Source organism: Liolophura sinensis, chromosome 7, assembly GCF_032854445.1.
Source record: "Liolophura sinensis isolate JHLJ2023 chromosome 7, CUHK_Ljap_v2, whole genome shotgun sequence".
In the NCBI taxonomy this organism is placed as follows: Eukaryota; Metazoa; Mollusca; class Polyplacophora; order Chitonida; family Chitonidae; genus Liolophura; species Liolophura sinensis.
The window spans coordinates 35,977,835-35,999,913 of NC_088301.1; the positions used below are offsets into that span (position 1 = coordinate 35,977,835).

The 22,079-nt window shown below is 37.5% G+C and overlaps 1 protein-coding gene across 1 annotated transcript in view; it reads left to right on the top strand.

The window, feature by feature from the left end:
* Positions 1-3,270: 3,270 nt before the first annotated feature.
* Positions 3,271-22,079, top strand: part of LOC135469788 (E3 ubiquitin-protein ligase Rnf220-like) — a 34,610-nt gene continuing 15,801 nt past the window's right edge. The window contains exons 1-4 of the mRNA XM_064748385.1: positions 3,271-4,017; positions 17,154-17,280; positions 20,710-20,755; positions 21,629-21,709. Of these exons, the coding sequence (XP_064604455.1) occupies positions 3,339-4,017; positions 17,154-17,280; positions 20,710-20,755; positions 21,629-21,709 (933 nt within the window). The 5' untranslated portion in view covers positions 3,271-3,338. The remainder of the gene's footprint in view (positions 4,018-17,153; positions 17,281-20,709; positions 20,756-21,628; positions 21,710-22,079) is intronic.

Here is a 22,079-nt window from a genome sequence, read left to right on the forward strand (position 1 = left end):
ACATGATTTGCATATCGTACATAAATGTTTACTTTATATACATGCATAACATACAAAATATAATTATTTCTATGGACACGGCTAATCCTCATACAAACATGTGTGCCATCCATACATGTCACGCTGTATTTTACGCTGTACTTTGTATAAGGTGATCTTGTGGACCAGTTTTTCTGCAGATGCCATTTCTTTGTTCTTTCACAAGTGGTTGTGTAAAATAAATTAGGGTACATCGCATATGCATGTATATCTGAGGGTTCTACTTTTCGTTGTATAATATAGGTAATGTCAGATATGTGTTTTACAATTAACAATCTTAGATGGATTATAAAATAACATTTAAAATTTTACTGTTACACTATCGTATATATGTAGATTTCGTACATTCCTCAAAATTCACGTCTATGTATGTGGACAATATCTATAGGCTCCATTTGTGTGTGTGTGTGTATATATATATATATAGGCCTATATATATATATATATATATATATATATATATATATATATATATATATATATATATATAAATGAAGAGTTCGGAAAATCTCAGGAAAATAAAGGACATCGTATTTTGTCCTTACCCTTGGCCGCACCGGGCGTTCTGATCCAGGGTAAAAGCACAGGGTTTAGAAGTGAATGAGAATAGGCTGACGAGGGTGACGGGCGATGAAGTGGGCTTAACACGGACCGATTGACAAAGGATTTGGTTCTCTTAACGCCGTCAACCAATGCTCCAAGTCGATGCAAGTATTCATGAGGCTGAGGAGTGTATATACGGTTAAACACAGTGCCGCCGTATAATTTGCTGCGCTATGGGGTTTAAGACTCGGGGATAATCAATGCAACATTAGCAGGATCCGGTGTCAAATGGGCACTATTGTTTAGCCACCTCGTTACGTGAAGCGGGTGGATCTTTTAGAGGATACTGAGCCCTGTCTTAAATAGGGCTACCGACATGACCAGCAACGGCCTAAGGTTTCCCTTCGAACGGCTAATAATGGACACGACAGAAAATTGCCCCCAAATGGCTTAGCCAAGCTAAAAATGCACTGAGTTCCTTTCTAAAGCTCCGAAATCCGCTTGATCACTTTGTTAAAATCACACTCGATGTTTCTCTTAACAGGTAAATTGCATTGTGACAGTGAAACCTCTGTTATGGATCTTAAAATAAAATGGCCATTTTACAAATGTCATGCCAGCTGTAAAGTTTTCCCCATTAAACCCTATACATTAATACATTTTGAGCGATTTACGCTCAGTGCAGTGCATGTGTTACATCAGTAGTGGATGACGTGACGATTTCAGAATCAGTTAGAATTATCTCCTTTTTATGCGGGAAAGCTTGCACAGTGCCAAAGACGGGAGTACGTGTAATGTGTTTTATTGACTGAGATATGGCACCACTGATAAGTCTGTCGTACAATTTATAAAAGACTGGCATTAACGTCCAAGCAGACCATTTTATTGCCAGTTACATTGCCTATTATACGCCTACATTTTATATTTCTATTTTATTACGTTTGGTTCTCTGAATATCGTTATCTTACAGAAGAAAAAATCAATACCTGGTGTAGCCCACAAGTTATTCTCATCGAGTGCACTGATAGCGTAAATATCCATATGGTCTTCATGTATATGAGTATACAAGTATATGCTACTATACTCGCATCCATACAATGAATATATGTACAGACTTGGACAGTGTAAGGAAAATGCTCATGATAGGCTAAAACAGCCCTTCTCAATGTTTTTTTTTTCTTTTTGGAAAATGGTAAATTGAAACTGCATTGGTAAATTCAATAAGATTGAAGCCGATTGCGATCGGGGTGCCTCTTGGTCTATAGGCCTACCGTAGGTGTAGATGCACATGTAGCTATAGATTCGTTGATGCATTATCTCAACCTGTAAATAAAACCATATTTTTCATTTAATTCAAACCTAATACCACTTCGCTTCTATTTCTGTGTACAATGCAGCGCGGCAACGAGCCGAACACTCTTTTTATTCTAGTTGGTCACACGTTATCCATAGACAGTGGCGTGGCAAGGGCACCCCGTTAGACCCTCTTCCGTATTAATGCATGGTTCGACTGTACATGTACACTTGCAAACTTTGTGACAAATGCTGTGTATGGTTTATGGCTTTTAGGTGTTCTTTTTTTTGTAATCAGATATATATTGTTTAAAAGCATAAATATAACTGTAATAATAGCAATAAAATAAACAAAAGACTCATTTATTTCATTTCAAACACTGTGCGGAATTCCAATGTTTTGATTTGGCGCAGGAAACGAGGGGATTCCTCCGTTTCCCATAATTCCATTTTGGAGATTCCCTATTTGAAAACGAGGCTGTCAATTACTCTTAGGCGGTGAGTATCAAGTGAATGATAGGCAGTTTTATCCATTCAATACTTCTGTCATCGATCTAATTCTTCTCACTATTTGATCAGTAATTCCTTTATCTGCTTTGTATTAATCGATCTGTGTGCTTATTTTACTGATCTCCGCTGTGCATGACCCGAAAAACTTTCCACGAAGTTGCGATGGTCCCACTGTGAACTGTCGTCTCGCGGGCCTTGTTTACCTTCAGCAGGGCGCCGTTCTAAATCCGCCCCCATCGTGCTTCATCCAACGATAGCGCGCGAACAAAATGTCACGATTTACATATGAATAAAGTAAACTATTGGATTATGTGTTATTTGGCCTGTTTTAGGGATCTAACGCGTCCCACTTACATTCCTGCCACATTGAGGGAAACCTCTCAGACCTGCCTACTCCTGTTAGAGCACTGAATGAATTTATGACAGACAGGTCATGTGGTCAACCTGCGTTAGGGGCAGGGCTATTGATACTCTCTCACAGGATTTGTTAATATTTCATAGCTACAATCCCACCTTGTCATGAAATGGAATAGTCAATCCGATTTGTAGTTTTAATTGGTGCGTCTGTGTGTAAATGCAAAGGAAATGTGTTGATAATCCGATAGCCCAAATAACACTATTCGAGAAGTGCCAGCACTGGGCCCTGACGAGGGGGATTGTAAAATGGTGTGCGCAGGCATTATACCAGACAGTTCCCAGGCGGACAGCTCACTGGCTGTGTAGGACTAGAGCAAGCGGACAGTGTACTACGCAGACACCTGATCAACTTCTATAAAACTTATCGCTTCTTTGTTCTTCGTGATTCTTTAAGAAAAAAGGACGGGGCATGCACGGACATCAAAAATGGGTCCATACATATTGAGAATTGGAACTGATTAATTTAAATGAAACGGTGTTTACAAAAATTTTAGCTTTTTTTTTAAAAGCTGTCATTGCCTCAAGACTTATCACAAATGAGTAACAGTTTTGATTTAATGATGTTTAGGTTTAATTTGTGGGCCAAGCCGTTTTTCCCACCACCCCAGTCTGTGGGTCCAGGGATGGAGAACTCTACCTATTTACCCAACCCTTTGACGTCCCCTGCCCTCATGGTGCTGGCAAGTACAGCTGAGGCGACCCGAGACGGCACCCGGCACCCTGCGCCACACCCTTTCCCTGGCCAAGGGGTTGCGGACAAGGATGGTATGGTTTCGCCCTACAGCAGCTCTTTCCCCACCATGTACCGACAGGGTGACCCTTTTCCCTCGCCCATGTATGCCCCCCTCCCCCCATTTGTTCGCCCCTCCCTGGAGCGTGGGGTGGGTTTCATCAACCCTGGAGGAGGAAGTGCATTTCGTCCAGTGTCAACCACTGGGGATGCCTCTGAGGGTTATCAGTCTGCTTTTACTCCAGCTAAACGGTCAAAACATGAGGAATCTGAAACTACTGGACTTTTCAGTAATGGTCGGACAGATCGTGGTCAGTTGGGCCTGGAGAAAAAACATGACACCTCGTCAAACAGAGGTTCTCCAGTGGTCAAGGAAGAGAGACCATCAAGCAACCACTCTTTGTGTGACACAAACTCTGAATCTCAGTCAGAACATGGAGATTTAGGGGATCGAAACACGCCAGATGAAGGCCGAAATCTAAGAAGTAAGTTGCTTTAATAAGATATAGATGTACATGTGCTCCTCTAAACAGGGGGCATTGAATGCTTTAAATGAATGTAAATGACACAAGTCAGATGTGTATGAAGGGTTCATTTGAAGTTTTTAATGCTGAAGTTTTTCAATTCTTTCGCATTAAATTATTTTGTTGTTAATTTGTATAAAATTGAATAACCAACTGGTGCACAGAGGAGCACTATGCTAAATGCAAAACTAAATTTACAGTCTACTGTACCTCCAACTTTTGTCTGTCAGTATCAGATACAAAAAAAAAATTAACAGGACAAATTATTTTTCAAGAATTCTTTTCCTAATGTGTTACACAAGCACTAGAAATCAGAATCCCAAGTGTCACAGCAAATAGTTGACAACTTGACATAGACCACACCTGTGACTGTCATGGGACATGTTAGACAATTTAATTATTTCAGTCTGGGAAGGTCTTCTAAGGAATATTTCAAAAGTTACATGAATTGAAGTTCAAAACGTAGGTAAGCTTGCTTGCTTTAAAAATATTTAACAGCCTCCTTTAATAAGTCTATTGGTATGCATGTAGATTAGGTTTGGAATGGCAACTCAGAATTATCAACAGAAACATTAAAAAGAGACTTCAGCACCTCTTACAGATAAATGAAAAAGTGGATCTGTACAAGTAGTGTGACATTCCAAAACATTCATTGTGTATAGTGACAGATAATATGTGCAGGAAATAAGTTTGAATTTTATTAAAATGAATTATAATTGTATACATATGTACCAACTTCTGCAGCCAGGCTACGGTCAGGTCTCTGTGTGCCAGGTACATTGTAGGATTGCATATAAGATCACAAGAACTTCTTCAGATGATCCTATTAGTATTACACATTACCTGGTAATTTACCAACATTTTGCATATTGAAGAGGACAATTGTAGATGCAATTTATAGTCAGATGTGCAAAATATAATATACATGTGCATGCTAGTATGTATTCTCAGAATACTTTAAAAGTTGGAATAAATTATTCATTTTGCCTGATTTTGAGAGTTCTATTGATCTTAGAGTAAATATGTGGAAAACACAGAATGACAACACATGGAAAGGTTGAGAATTTTTAGAAAGAGGTTATTATGTGTATGTATTTTAAGTGTCTTATGAAAAACAAGAGGCTTTTAAAGGCTATGGAGGAAACCTGTATACATTTTAAGTGAAAATTGAATTTTCAACATTTTTTTTTTTGTAATCAGAATTGTTTGCAGGGCAGGTATTTGGTAAGATCATAACAAACATTATTGTTCATTACTATGCATGTAACTGAGGATATTAGTATAACTCTTTTGAATTGTGGGAAAACATAATATTTTGGTTATGTACATCGACCTTTTCTTTGGAAAAGTATTTTGTCTTGTGACTGGGGAAATATTTGGAATGAAAGTTAGGCTTACAGGTTTTATACAGCAGTAGACCTGACTTAATTCCTCAACCTTTTCTCATATGAAAGATCTACTTTTGGTGCAATTTATGCACATTTTTAAGTTGATTTGGGAGACAACTACTTATCAAACTTCACAAAAAGTTTAATTTAATCCATCTACACAGATTAATGTGTATAGAATATGCTTCAATAAACACCTTGTAAAATATCTGAAAAGTGAAAAATCCTAATTTTGCAAGATCTTTTTGAATGAATATCCCCAAAACGCAATAAAAATTGTGGCATCTAATTAGTGTATGACCATTGGAACTGTATGTACACAGATCATTTCCAAGGTTTTATGTCTTTTTACTGGTTTAATTGGTTACATCGTACATGATAATGTAAGTGACAGTTGGTATCTTACATTGAACTGGTAATATCTGTCCATGGTTAAACCATGCACCAGCCCGTTTCATGAAAAATTTTATACTTCTGGTCATGTTTGTGAAAGAAATTAGACTGTGAAACATGAGCTCTGCAACGATTCCTCGTGGCAAATTTCTTTCTGTCTTAACATCAGTTTTATTCTATACATTCTTCTTAGCTGTAAGTATAAACTGTAGGAGAGTCTCATCTGACATCTCTCTTTATCTCCCCATTTCTCGATTTCCACTTGACAATTTATTTGTCTGTCGTACTTTGCTGAAAGAAACTTCTTCATGTACGTGTATTATCAGGATTAGTTACAAGTTGATTTTTTCATCATCAAGGAGAAAACTGAAAGATGGATATATTAGTATTCTGAGTGTCCACTAACCAGACATAAATGAGTCAGAATGAGGAGTGATCACTTCTACATGTACATGTAGATTGCTGAATATGTCTGCAGTTGTCAGACTATCTTCAGTTGTTGTTGTTGTGTTGTGTTTAAAGCTGTTTTAACTCCACACAGGTAGTAGTAATGATTAAATGTTTTGTCAAGGCTCAGTTGCAGTGCTCGGGATATACAAACTGTCCTGAGCTGGCAGCTTCCTTCATGACAGTGGGCAGTATGTATTATACCTGATAATGTCCATTGTCCTGTTCTGATCCAGGAGTATAAGCCCTGTCCAAGTGGTTTAGGTCTGTGGCCGTTAGACCTTGTGAGATTATCACTCTTGTGTCAGGGTTTACTAAAGTGTTTAAGGAGAAATTCTCTCCAAACAGTCCTGTAAATATTTATCCAACACAAGACTGTGCAGATTGCAGAGCTAAGCATTGGACTCTGATATCATGGCTAGATCATCGTGTTAATGCTTATGCACAGCTGACTGTGTGAATTTAGTTTAAGTACGTTTACTTGATGTAAAATTTTGACTTATGAAAAATGATCAAAACCTATCTGTAAAACCAATTACCTGTTATACATGTTCTATGGAAATCTAGATGCAGTCATGAAGGTTCTATGGAAATCTAGATGCAGTCATGAAGGTTCTATGGAAATCTAGATGCAGTCATGAAGGTTCTATGGAAATCTAGATGCAGCCATGAAGGTTATGTTTGTTCAAGAGAATGCCATTCAAACACCAGTAGGCCTAATTTGGTGAAATTGCTGCAAACATGATAAGTATGGGCTTTAAAGCACCATGTTCTATATTTACAGGTAGCTGTTTCTGAAGAAATGGTTTGAGATTTATATGATCAATATGTGACAAAAGATGAATGTTATTTTAAGCTTAAAAAAGTATGAAGTTTAATATTCAGTTTAGTATAACTTTATGTACTTCATAAAAGTTACAGCTACTGTCTGTTGGAGATTTAGACCTCTGGTATGTTTCATGTTTGTCCACATTGCGACCTATTATTGGTTGATTTTCAGTGGTGGTGTTTTACGTTATCCCTTGTGGTTGAGATGTTTACAGTATTTTTTTAGAGGACCTCCGGCACAGGTCATATACATGTATGCCTTTGTTACGAATTCCACGCAGATTGGCTTAATCTTGCTCATACAAATTGTTACATTAATGCAGGAGATGTAGCTACAAGTACATGTACATGTATCCTAAATAATGCTGCTTTCATCTGTGGTTCACAGGGTTAAACCATTGCGGCCTTTCGAAATGTAACAACTGAAGATTTTATATTCATAGGCTATTTCAGTTTATTGCTCTATCCAATGAGATGGACTTGGCCAAGGAAGATGAAGAGAATGAGGTTTATTATAAAATAAGCCTGCCAGAGTGTCGAGTTGATGTAAAGGCTCTATGTGATGTTAGGATTGGGAAGGTATGAAGTTAAGGGGGCCATGTTGAATTCAAGAGACAGAAAAAAAAAGGGAGAATGTTGTGGAGGGGAGGGAAGTAGAGTAGGGAAGCTTACAGAATAAGTTTTGGAAACCTTAAATCTTTCGTAGTTTACGTGAGGTGAAAAATAATTGCCTTCAATACATACCAGGTATGTTGTATTTTTTCTTACGGTAACTCTAGCATTTACACATTACAAGTAGAAAATAAAGTATTTAAAATCCTTCAGACAAGTTCTACAAATTCCCCTATTCTCATATCAAAATGTTGATGGTTTATGCAGGACATAGCAGGTGGGAGTTGAAAGGGAGTTAGGGCTTAACTATTTGATGTCTTTGTTGTGAGCACCCTTTGTGGTTGAGTATAACACAAAACAAAGTATAGCCTTCTGAATCACCACTCTGGATTACGTGCTCTGAGAACTGCCAATAGGCCTCTAACAACACCCAATATGTGAGTAAGGAGAGAGAGGCATAATTAAGAGTTCACTCAAAGTGGCCATATGTCTGTCGTACTGTAATTATTGCTCAACTCCATCATGACAGTTTTACCTGGGTACCTCACAACCATCAAATCACGGCTGCAGCAAACAGTACTCAAAGCTGCCTTGTCGACCCAGGCTCTTCGCCGATTATTGGCCGTTTAAATATCGATGTTATCAAAAGTAATTTAAAAGTGGTGGAAAGTGGCCTATTGTTCTCACAGGTGACGTTTATTATGGTGTTGTCAGTAAGCTTCCTGGCAACCCCAGAGTTGTGGCTGATCGGGACGACCGTAATAAAGTTGTCCCGTCATCTTGTAATGTTGAGAAGGCGCTATCGCCACTGATCTGCAGCTCTCTCTCTCTCTCCGATATTGCCACCAGATCTCCCAACACAAGCTGATTGGTTAAGCCGAGAAGTTTACCTGCAGAGATAAAGCCTGTGATAAAAACCTGCTTGTGAAGACATGCCAACTCCACCTGAAATTTGACGGCCAGAATCTGAATATTAAAGATCTTATCATAAGATGATTTTATCACAGACTTCTTTCTCTGTGGGCACTTGCCTTAGGAAAAATCTGAATACAGCTCATTTAACGACTGGAAAAGCAAATAAACTTCCAGGGCTGTACACTTGTGTTGTAAGTCCTTACTGATTAATTCATGAAATTTATATATAATTTCAATCCCAATAATTTGGAAGTTATAAAGCATACAATATGATAGGTTTCCCTAATATGGCAAGATGGAGAGTATTTAACATGGAAGCTTACATAATGCTACATTTGGAATTTATTTGCAGGATTCATTTTTGTGTCAGACTTTATGGAGTTGTAGTCAAGAAAATATCTTTGTGTAAGTCTTATTTCACGTTACTGTTTCACAAAGACGGATTTTAATGATTTAGTCTTTCTTAAAATGGCTTTTAACGTAAGTGCAAGGTTTAGTTATTAAAAACATTGTTAATTTATAATTTGAAACGAAAACGGTTTATGAAGTTTTTAAACTGTTACATCTGTCCTTAATAGAAAAGATAAAAGGTGTTTTTGTGTACATGTGTATGTAAACACGTATTCTGTATGTAAGTGATAAAAAAAACCCTGCATCTAGCAGAAAAAGAAGTTGAGGTCATCAATCAACTTGTCAATAAATGTCTTATGTCTTTTACACTTCGGTACATCTTGTCATCATCACTCAAGTGAAGGTACATGTACATATTGTGTCCAGGTGCTGTTAGACTACGCAAAGTACATGTCCATGTATTTGTATTAGTGACAAAGTTTTTACTGCACTACAGAAAACTAAGAGACATGGTGAGGGTCTCAGCCTTTGCTCCTGCCAATCTACCCGTGAGTGTCTAAACACTCAAACAACATGTTAAATACAATAACGGATTGTGTGTGTTTCCAGTAGGAGCTTAGAGTGCTTTTGTCCTGTAAATCAAGAATGGACCAAACGAGAATCGAATGCAATTATTTTTTCCGAGGCTGAAGTATTTGTTTGGCTGGTTTATGAAGCGTTATCAGGCAGCATGGGACAGCAAGATGGAAGTAGAGCCGTTAGTCTCTCGGAAGTTTCTCCCGAACACAGATGGCATAATGGGAGGTTGATTGTCCAAGTGGCCTTTGATAGAAGCTGAGCTCTTCAGTACGCTTAGCAACACGGCACTAGCCAGCCTGGCGGGTCTGAGGGCCCAGCTTTATGGCTATGCCGTAGCCCAGTAAGCTCGGGAAACACAATTACATCAGTAAAGGAGATATGTACTGAGTATTGAACAAATTCTGATGGCATTTCGTGTTGCGTAGTTTTTATTTGGGCTCTCATCGTGTGCTGAAGTGCCCGGAAAGTGGACATGAAGCCCTTTTGGCGGGTTGAAGAGGATTGAGCCAGGATGGCTGTTGTCATCTGTCTCCCACACTCTCTGCTCCATGCGCCTTCATTTATCTTCATATCCCTGTCACCGAGTTAAGACAAGATTTCTTGCCAAGCCACCCTCTCACCTCTCACTCACCACTGCCTCACTCATCCAGCTGGAGAGATATCGGAAGTTATTGGTAAAGAAAAGAACATTATTTAGACTTTGTATGAGCTTTTCAACTGAGCTTGTGACAAAAAGGAATTGAGCCAAATGTGTGCATAATCTTTGTACGAAATTGAAATCACCAGCCAGGGTTTTACAAAAGAGCAGAGACTGGGTCATTTATTAACTGGTTTTAAAGTGTCAATTCTTGCCATATGAATTCTCCTCTATCATCTCGCCAGCCTGTTTTGTCAATGATACATTTAGACATGTACAAACTGCGTCAGGCAACTATAGGATTGAGTGTGACAGTGCATTCATAGGTGTCCTGTTGTCTCCTCTTGCTGGAGATAAAATGAACGGCCAGTCATTACCAATGTCTGATATCCGTCTCTAACTAGGGTAATCCAGGGATGTCCAGACTTAGAAACTTGTGACACATTTGACAGACAACAATCTCTGTTCCTCACAATTCATCTGAACTTGACACTCCCCAAAGGTTAACTTAAATTGCTTCCAGAGTTTTGCAAAATATCTGAGAATTAATTTGACAATGTCACTATCATCAATTTTTTTATTGAATGTACCTACCTGTTCATTTCAGTGTCTGTAATATGAATATTAAGAGTTTGCATCATCTTAACTGTTTCAAGAAAATGCTTTATTTCCTTTATTAAAGAATTGTTTTCTTTTTACCTGTAATATTTTCGATCACTTGCATATTTTTTGTTCATGTGTACAGTCTATGGAGAAGTGTTAGCTGAAAGATGCTGTATTTCACCTAAAATTTGGTATGTACAAATGCTTTTCAGAAGCACAGAAAGGCCTTAAAATGATGCTTTCAATGCTAAAACTAAAGTTTTATCTGATGAAGAATTAAGCTTCGCAAAAACTTTTTACGTGGCCATAGAGGTGGATAAATCAGTCTAAAATGAAGCAGAATTTGTCAGTTGAAAAATGCTATACTTTGTGTCAAATACTTTGTCAACACATACATTCCTTATTTATTATGAGGAGAATAAAAGACTCGCATACAATCAGCTATTTTTGATGCAGTTCCATAAAACTAGCCTATAACAGTTTTGATAATTTGTTAAAACGAAGCCTTGCAAAAAAAGTTGAAGGGATGAAGGGGTTTCTCTGTAATGGCCCTTCTTCCTGGATGAGTTTGTCCAGATGGTAAATCGGAGGTGTGAGATCCTGCTGACTGTTTGTCCTCTGATCAGGGTTCAATGGCCACTCTAATGTATACGTGTATTCTCATCCACAGCCACAAGCAAACACGCCTGGGCTCAATTCTCAACAGATTTCTATGGTCTCTAGAATTTAGACTGATCGGCCCTTGGAATCAGGACAATTTGTCTGGCTTGCTCAGTTAGCCCAAACTCCCGGCTGCTGTTTGTTAGGTCTTTATGTGGTTTATACACAGATAGAGCTGTACCTAGGGGTGTTAGCACAGCCAGGCCCTACTGAAGTCTATGCTTTTCTTGACCAGGTGATAGGGCTCAGCCCTTCCGCCCACAAAACTTTCATGGCTGCCTAAATGTTTGACCTTGCTCCATGTAAAAAAAAAAACCCATTCAAAGGGATTTAAACCAGGGACATGTTGATATGTATATAGGTATAAGATATAAACAAGTAAATAACTTCTTAACAGACGGCTTCTTAGGTTGTAAATTTTCAGACGTGTGGAAAATTTATTCTGAGTATGCCTTATCGCTGTATCCAAATGTTCATGTGTGTAGTAACATAAAATATTTTATAAATAAATTCAGTTAGTAGTGACATCAAACCATTGAAACTGCATTTTAATAGTTGCATCCGACCAGTTTAGATCATGTTGATTGAAGGAGAACTTGGCAGATGCATCAAGATCATTTTTTTTTTTTTGCTTAATAAACTTTACTTAATAAAATGAGTGTATTCTAGTGACCAAGTTTTCTTCATGCTTAATATTTTAATTAGGTGCCTTTAACTGCACTGGTTTCCATTTTTCTCAAAAAAACAGTTAATGGGTCAGATATACATGAATCACTAAATATGTGTCCTATTATAGCTGCAAGTCTTTGTTTTTTCAATCATTTTATGAATATCAGGACTTGTTATTCAGCTTTAGTGCATAGTTCAGAATTGAGTCTAGAAAGTGTCAAGTGATTATGTATTTCTTGGTCTTTCCTGAATAATTCAATGAATAATCGCCATGGCCAGTTGCAGATTGAGTTATTTCTGATTGATTCAATAAACTTTCTTCAGTAAAAAATAGAAACCATTGAAAATCCATATCCATGTTTTCCAGAGGCTCTCTGTCTGGTCTCTGCAACAGCTGGGTGTGAATAAACATATTTTTGCAGTTTTTTGTAACTTCTGTGTGCCACACTTGTTTTGTGCCGAGATATGTAACATAAACCCATAAAATCTGACAAATACTAGTATGGTAATGTAAATGGTAGGTACATTTACTATAATGTCTTAACATCCTCGCATATAAAGTAAATTTATTAAGATGTGAATGGTTCTTGGAAGCATGAGGATTTGGAACAACATATTCCCTTCATTTACTCTGATCCACCCCAAATTGTCTTTGCCCAAACTGAATACATACATCTGAACATGCGTTGAACTCCTGCTTATTTCTTTTGTACCATAATTGTGAGAACAGATGCTCTATAATGCACCTCAGTTTTTAATCAGCCTCACAGAATAATATGACCAGAATATCCTTGAATAAAAACCTTGAAAGCATGCAAAAAAAGGTTGAACTCCAGTAGGTAGGCATCATGGATTCAAGAAGTGCACAAGAAATTAGGTACATAGTATTTAAATATCAACTCTTATAAACTTTGCTTTATGATAAGTGCTGTAAGTTTGTTCATAGTCACTTTTTATCCAAAACCTGGTAAAATCAATAAGATAACTTAATAACTTAATTATGTTGATGGCTGTCAGAATAATGAGAACTGTGGTTGCTGAATTAAATACTGGCTCTGTGTTTGGCTTGCCAGTGTAGAGTCTGACCCCACTAAGTTCAGCAGACTGGATTAGCATGGATTATCTGTAGCTTAGTCTCTGACTAGTTACCCCAAAAGGGCTAGAGTTGTCAATCGGAGGCAGTGCGAGCCAGGGAAGTCCCGTCATTCTGTTAGTCCGTCTGACTGTCACCTTGGTCATTGAGCTGAGCCCCTTGAGTGGCCGTTGACCGTAGCTGGACAGGGGTCAGCCCTGACTTAACACCAGGTATCTGCGCACATCCCCTTGTCACCGTGCTGCCAGGCGATTGAGCCCTAGAGACCTGGGCCACCAGTGCTGTCATATCAGCAGGCAAAATCACGGAAAAAGTTTAGAATCCAGGTCCAAAGTTGGATCATGGGATTGACAGGTTTGGATGAGAGAAATGGTAGGAGTGCTGTGATGCCCTTGTCTCCGTTTATCCCTGCTGCATTACCAACTGTCACATGGGCAATGGGAGGGCTAAGCAAGTCTCCCCAGCCCTCGCAGTCGCTAACATTCTTTTATTCATTCACCGTGTATAATATTCATGTGTGCTGACGAGAAAATCTCCCCCTGCAAGCCCAGCAGAAAAAATTGTTAGTCTAAACAGACCAGGGATTTTCCCTAATCTGCTGAATTCCGTCTTAAATTCCAAGAATGTGGGGCTGAAGCCAGCACATTTAACTTCACATACCTAGTTTGTTTAAAAGGTTACTTCAACAATTCTCACCTTAAATCCACTCTTATTCTCACCCTGTTCAGGCTACAGGCCTCACACTTCTTGCCTATCCTAGGTCCGGGTTTAGTGTCCATGTCTGAAAACCGGGATCTGATTAAACAGGCTATTATTTAATGATTTTTAACCAACCAGTGTGGGGAGGAAACTTCAAACAAACCTGTTTTCTGTGTTCTGAATTATAATGTATATACATGTCATTATAATATGATAAAAGAATTTAACATTGAACAGTATTTCCTGTTCCTGAAAGAGATTTGTACACTGTATCAGATCACCATTGTTCTCATGAAGATCAGTATAAGAGCAACTTATCACATGTAAAAATAAGATCTTAACACATGGAATCAACTTAGTGGACTGGACGGTGGGAGAAGGCAGATAGAAGTACCTTCTATTATGTTCCTCTTTGCATCATTGCATAGTGTAAAATTGTAATATCATAAAAGATTTTTATGCTGTAGGAGTAATTTCAAATTGCAAGTCTGAAAAGTGCTTAATTACAGCATTTATTTCCAAGCTCTGACACATTTTGGATAAAATATAGTCAAATATTTGATTTGATTTCTTTGGTGTTTTACACTGTACTCAAGAATATTTTACGGATACCATGGCAGCCAAGATTATGGTGGAGAGAAACGTCTAATAATTAAAGTTGAATGTGAAGGTTAATAAAGCCTGCCTGAATTGTTTTTGGGTAGGCTGTCCATAAAAATGTGGAATTGATCCAATTTCAGTTCAAACAAATTAGGTGCACATTTATGTCTTAGTGTAGAAAAAAGTAAATCAAGTTTTCAAGATTAAAGAAGATATGAAATTATGGGACATTAAATTCTACTTGAGTTAATACATTTTATTACCTACATGTACATTGTAAACTGCTTGCTGAAAATTTCTGATATGATGTAGTGGCTAGTGCTTGCAGAATTGCTCATACATTGTTGTGGTGAACATTGGCTCTGGTGCTAAAATCTGCGACAGGTGTGTGTAATGTGTGATGTTTACATGTTTGTGGATGTATTTTGGAGTGGTTTTTGTGTTGCCATACAGCAGGCATTCATATCAAGATTGACCTGTTTGTCATTTGAGGATAACTAAAGCCTTTGCATCGTTTGAGCCGGCCGAGTCCCCGATTTGTACCCTCCCATCATTCTTAGCTCTGTGTCTTTTTTTTTTTTTTAAATCTGAAAGAAAAAATTGTCTTTGGGCAGGCGGCCCATCAAAAGCGGGAGTGATGCAAATCCGGTGCAAGTCCAACCTTATCCACATTTCTACTTTTGATGGGTCCCAATTGTTGAACATAATTCCACTGAATCCGCGCCCGCACATGCTGCGAGGTGTGAAGTAAGCCTGGCTACAGGTATTATATCTACACATATCTCTGCATACAACATTGATCATAATAAAAAAATGTCAGTGAGACGGATGTGGCAGTTACCCTTGGCTTAACTCGTGAACAAAACCCCTGCCGGATTTGTAACCCAGCATTCAGTTTTTACCTTTACCTGGCCAAAAAGTACAGGTTGTACTTATGTCTCAGGTGTTAGCACTTAGAGAAATTGATAATACTTCTCAGGTTGACTTCAAGTTTTGTCATTAATTAAAGTTAAGCTGTAAAGAATATTTGTATGAATTTTAAATAAAAATGAAAAAGCATCCTACATTTACCTATGATTATAACCTGGATCCTTTTGTATACTGTGGCAGCGAGCTGTGTGACATCTATGCATACATGCATAGCCATGGCCAGATGAAGCCATTGCTGAGCATGTTTTGGTGACTATCAAGATATTTTCCACACATTTTAGTGGTATATATTTTTAAATTGAATTTTTAAATTGACTAATTTGAATTTAAAGTAGGACATGCTTACATCTGTCTGTAAGGAATGTGCCTCTAAAATAAGTATATCAACAATTTTCATTGGAACTAACCAGTGAAATATTAACTACCTTGAAAATAAAATGTGTTATGCAGGACTGCTACATGCATCAGGAAAACAAAGCTATCTTATGCTTACCACTTGGTCCTGAACATTGGACATTATCATCACAAATTACCACATACAAGTACCCATAGGGACAATTTTATCCCATTCATGTAATCAGAGTGTCTCTGTATTTTTTGGTTTAAGAGATGGTTGAGGTGTTGTGCTAAGCAATAATCTATCATACAGTCAGTCAGGCGGCAGCTGGTTTCTCCTTCCCTCTGCACGAAATGGCTCATGTACCAAAGATTTACATGTTCAAGTATTTCCGTCTGTCTGGCCAATTATTTGTAAATACAAGTGTTTTAAACCTTGTAGATAAGTAACTACATTGATACGCTTTAGCCTTGGAGATAACCTATTTCATTTTCTCTGACCCTGGCTCATTTTGTCAAGGTCTTTAGAAGTTACAGTTTTTATTACAAGCTTGTGGAAAATATCTCTTGAACTCTTTCAACAGTTTTCATTGATGACCTATTTTTCAAGGACATTAGGCTTGTGCCTCTGTGTACAGTATTTTTTGGAACTGTGTTTATGACCAAAAGGATATTAATTGTGAATTTCAGAGTGGTTTGTATTGTTACACTATTAATGTGTAACATTTACCCTAATTTCTCAACATTATTGCACATGAAACATCAATTTTCAGTGCAATTTATGCACATTTATAATTTGATTTTGGAGACAAGCTACATTGGTTGGATTGGACAATTTCAGAGCTTCAGAAAAAGTATAATTTTATCAGTCTACATAGAATAATTCCGTCAGAATATGCCTGAATAAACACCTTGCAAACATGCGAAAAGGTTGAAGAATGACAGCATCATGTAAAAACAACACTGTTTTCTTTATATGTCCATAGTACTAGTATTTTAAATACTAGTTGAAATTCAATGTGGAATAGAATATAAAAATTTGTATACATTCATCTCATGATGCCTGACTTTAATAAACATAAACATGTCTGCCATATATGAAGAGGAATTGGAATTGTGCTTTGGGAAATAAATATGAAATTTGCCCTCATTGGCAGGCTTATCATGTAGACTATCACCTGTCAGGGTGTTCCTTACAGGTATGAAACGATCAGAGTAACATTTATTAATTACTCAGTGCATTTATATAAATACAAATTTCCATATGTCATCTGTTTGTTTTACTTTTTTACCCCAGCTATACTGCTGTCTTGGCTAAAGCAATGTTAAGGTAAACATGTTTTTATTTTACCTTCAGAACAGAGGAAGCGCAGTTTGTTAGATGGCCAGACACCATGTTGTCCAGTCTGTGGCATCACTCTCAGGTCTGGTGAGGTAGAAGCTCATTACATCATGGAACTGGAAAAACTGGACAAAATCTCAAGGTAATCTTATAAGGAAAAGTCTTTTACAAGCATTTGTTTTTGTTTGGCTTTAATTGCTTATTTCTTTCCTGAATGTCTAACAAGTTCATTGCTTTTATATACAAAAGCCTACAAGTGGACTTAAGTAAAATAGTAAATCTGTTTCATTTACAACCTGGGGGATCATTAGAGATAGTAATGTTTGTTTTTTTTTAATGCACAATTTTGTATATATGTATTTCAGTTGTATGCTGCATGTAAATGTACCAGTTAAGACATTGTTAGATCTAGGGCTTTGTTTGATGATCATGCATTTAAGCTCCAGATCTTCAATCAAGGGAAATACTGGACCACAACCTTAATGACCTTTGATAACCAGTGCTGACAAGAAGGACAGACAGAGTAGTTATTAATCTGGGTAATAAGAGATGATAATAGAATCTTCCTGGCCGTAATCCCATTAATGGGGGTTTTGATTTGAGTTCGTTACTGTTCACTCCTCTGTCCCAATGCCGCACTCTGAAATATCCATCATCGTTATGGGTCATACTTTTTTCTCCTCTATGTACAAAAGATTTGACTGTGAGAGAGATGAAACGAATGTCTGTTGAACAGGCTTTTGTATACACTGTAAAAATATGAAGCATTTGTCAGCGGACTGTACAAACCGTTGAGGCGAGTGTCATGAATTGATACTTGTTTGATGACTAAATTGCCGGAGAAATATTGTCAGTGGTGGTTTCATGAACATTTCTAGCAGGGCTCCAGCAGAGGGTAGGCTGCTGCCAGGCGCTACTGAGACAGATAAAACTTTGATGATGTGAGAATTACTTTGTCAGTAGCCAGGCCCAAATTAAATTACTGGTGCATATTCAACCAATAAATTTGTCAAGAGACGGAAATTCTGGGGAAATAATGTAATCAAGTGAGCTGTAAATGAGTGGCAAATATCAGTGAACCCCCTCTCACTTTCTCCCTCACAATAGATATTAACTTGGCATTACCGGCACCCATCTTGCGCCATTGGAGTATCCAGTGTGAGGGTTATGGGGTAATGTTAGCACAGAAACTTCTGCAAGTCGAATCACTTGTGTTTGTATATTCATGTATATACTTCCACTTATATACATGTTTGAAAATTATTAGTATTGTAAGCATCATCTTTGCACATAAAAATTTGCTGCATATGTTTATTTCATGGTATAACATTTGCTGTTTTATACTTGCTATGCAGCATTCTTTACTCACACATATATATTTCATCTAGTTCATTATAGTGACAGACTTTCTAAATAAAAAAAATATTTGTATATTGTCTAACAACGAAGAAAGAACTATATTTGAAGAAGTGTTGCACTGTTTTCTGAACTAAACATTCAGTCATAGCAAAACACTTGAAAACAGCAAGTACTACTTATGGTTTGAGCACTACCTGTATCATACTTTGCTCTGTGTGGCTGATTGTCACAATTGTGGCAAGGCTGATGGTTGAAACCAAGATGTGTTTAGTATGTTGGGAAAGTGTTATTCGTTTAGCCTCAATAATTTGAATGGCTGAGAAATAAGAGAAATTGAGAATTCATGCTTCTTTTCAATGTTTCCAGATCTAATGATACTAAAAATCCAAGCTGAAAAAAAAAGACTTCCTTTTGCAATGTGGTTGTATTAAATTTTCAAGACCAGTCCCTGTTGGTTTGCAATAAAATATACATTTCAATATGGCAAACTCAAGAGTATTTGATTCATTGTATAGTGTCTTTGAAATATAATTTTGATTTCTGTGAACGGGTGTGGTGGTTGCTCAACTTCACAGCTCACATTAAATAAGAATTCACGCAAAGCTGCTCATTTTATATGACACCTAAAAGGAGGCCAGGTTGCTTTGTTTGGCAACAAAGTCTGAGATTTCCGCAGCTGTGAGCAGTGGTGTTGCTATGAGGCCTCAAAAGTTGAATTTTTTATGGTATTGGTTTTGTACGACACTTAACACTTTCATCCAGACCATGGTTTGAACTGAGAGATAATGGAGGGGGGTTAAAAAAAGTTAAGTAATTCATACCTGTGAAAAATGAAATTTTAATTGCGTAGAAAAGGAGCGATCTTGCCCTTTTGGTAGTTTGTAGCTTTAGTTAAACATTCTTGCTAGGTGGTCCCCTTACAACCCCAGAGAAATCATCATGATGAACTTAAGCTTGCCATTGTACAGAAAACCTACTCAATTGTGAGAGAACTGGATCTTTTGTGACTGGGTTGAAACTCTGGATATAAATCAAGTGCAGGGAGTGTGAAGACTGACAGCACTTGAACTTCTGCTATTGTCTGCCTGTTCTTCGAAGTAGATTAGTTGTGCTTCTAAAGAATATGAAATCCTGTGTAATTGTTCAGAGAACAGCCCCACCAAAATGCGACCAGTTCATAAATCTGTGGGGCGTTAAGACACAGAATGGTTGTTGAAGCTTGCGTGCATCTCCCTGGCTCAGGAATGTGGTACTAGGGAGGGAGCTGTCTAGGTTGTGACCAGACCTTGTACATCACCTACAGAAAACATCCCCATATGTCTTCATGTCTGTCAACACAAGCACTATCTCTAAATACTCTTTGTAATTCACAGCTTTTTTTGCCAATATGTACATGTACATCTGTGCAACAGCTCCCATCCCCCCTTCTTCTCTCTTCCTCCTTAACACCTGGGTTTTTACCTTTTAACCGCCCCTAATAACATGGTTAATCATCTCGCGATATGTGTCGGTTTAAACAAGATCAGCAATCATCTCAGACCCCTGTAGTAAAGGGAAATTTATTGTAAAAGACTTACAATAGCTTGTATCAGGGTCACATCAGTATTACTATTGAGATTTAAAGAAAAAATGTCAGCTTTGTTCCCAATTTTACCTTAAATTTGTAAACAAAAACATTGTGAATATTTTTGAATACACATGTACATTGGTAAAGCTAAGATACTTTATCTTTTTTAGGTTTTATCTAGACATTAGCAAGTTTGATGTCTGTCGTACTGAAGATTTTTTTATGTTTTTATTTGTGATTTCAGCGATATATAGAAGGATCACCACCAAACCTTCCCTAGTACTCACAGATTTTGTTTAATTTGAATTGTTTCAATCACAATTTTTGGAAACCTGATAAAGTAATCATGCATTATTAAAAGGAATTGTTCGTGGTTTAGGCAATGGAAAGTGTGTGATGTAAAATGTGATATTGTTCTTGATTGTGCACAGATCAAGAAAGTTGTGTTGAAATTTGTATGTTGACTGTTTGTACTGTAACTGGTAGGCATGTTAGATGCAAAGTCGTTAACATATTTGATTTACAGGTTATTCAGAATATTTAAGACAATCTGGATATTCCATATAGTAGAAAGATTTAGTGCTTAAGTTATAAATTATACCTAAAGTGTTTCCGATGTACAAGGTAAGATTTTCTTGCTTTCAGAAATGGAAAGAAGTGTACAAGAGACTCTACGCCACAAGGAAAGAAGGTTAGACATTATTTTGATAAAATATTTGAGAAAGACGTTTTAAAACAGGTGGGCGAGGATCTTAAGCTGTGAAGAATATACAATGTACCTGTTTGAGAGCTCAGTGGAAGGATTGTCAGTTGATTTGATTTATTGGATTGGTGTTTTGACGCCATACTCAATATTTCACTTATACGACGACAGCCAGCATTATAATGGAAGAAAACCGAGCTCAAATGAAACCCATGATCATCCGCAGGATGTGAACAGACCTTCCCATAGACCCATAGACGGCCGGAGAGGAAACCAGTAAGAGCTGGACTAGAAATTGCCAGTTGATATTTGAGATTATGAAATGCAGGTTTAAATGAAGAATTGTCTGTCTTTGTGATGTTCATTTTTTTTATATTCATAGAGAGGCACGTTTTGATCTGTGCCTTTTACATTTTTGACATAAACCTCCACAGGTTACACCAGCTTAAGTTGGAGAACCTCTTAATATGTCATTGAAATTTTCCCCAAGTAATCACTCTGCTTGAGTATTACAGTTAGAGAAAAGTTATTAGAAATTTTATGTACGTGTAATTAACAGTTAATAGTTTTCATCCATGTATAAACCTTCTGTACTGCAGTTTGTTCAGCAAGGTCATTTGTTGGTGACAAACTGCATGAAATCATCTGTGATAATTTTCAACTTGCATCTTCTGATGGTTCTTATTATTTTAGTCCATACTACCTGTGATAATGGTACATAACAAGGATTCCAACCCCCCTCCCCCCTCCAGTGTCTTTCAGTCAGACCACAGAGAAATGGTTCTCCACTGTTGAGAATTGATGTACATGTACTGTAGTAATCAGACAATGAAGCATTGAGTGTCTGTGGTTTGTCTCTAGGGCCAGTTGTCCCCATCCACTAGCAGAGCAGGGCGTGAGTCTCCCGTGGAATCCGACTGTATTCCAAACTCCAGGTTTGAGGTAAGTTGAACTCACCTGTAGACTATAGTTGTATCAGCAACAACCAACAGGTCTTCACCACTGGTAATGGTTACTGTATTCTACTCAGTGATGGTTTCTCTGCGCTTAGACTTACATTAACATGTCAGCTATTCCTTTTACATGAAGCCCAAAAGTAAGGTTTTATGTTTATATTTATTTTTTTCTTCTTGATCATGCTGTGAAGATGCATATGTCTTAATTCATCCAGAGTACAGATTTTATGTTTGGGTCAAATACAAATGTAGTCTCAAAGTTGGAGTATGCTTTCAAAAGTACTAAGTTTCTGACGTGGCCAATTTCTTATCTGATTTAGTAGGCTATTGATAAAGCCACCAGAGTAAGGTTTTGT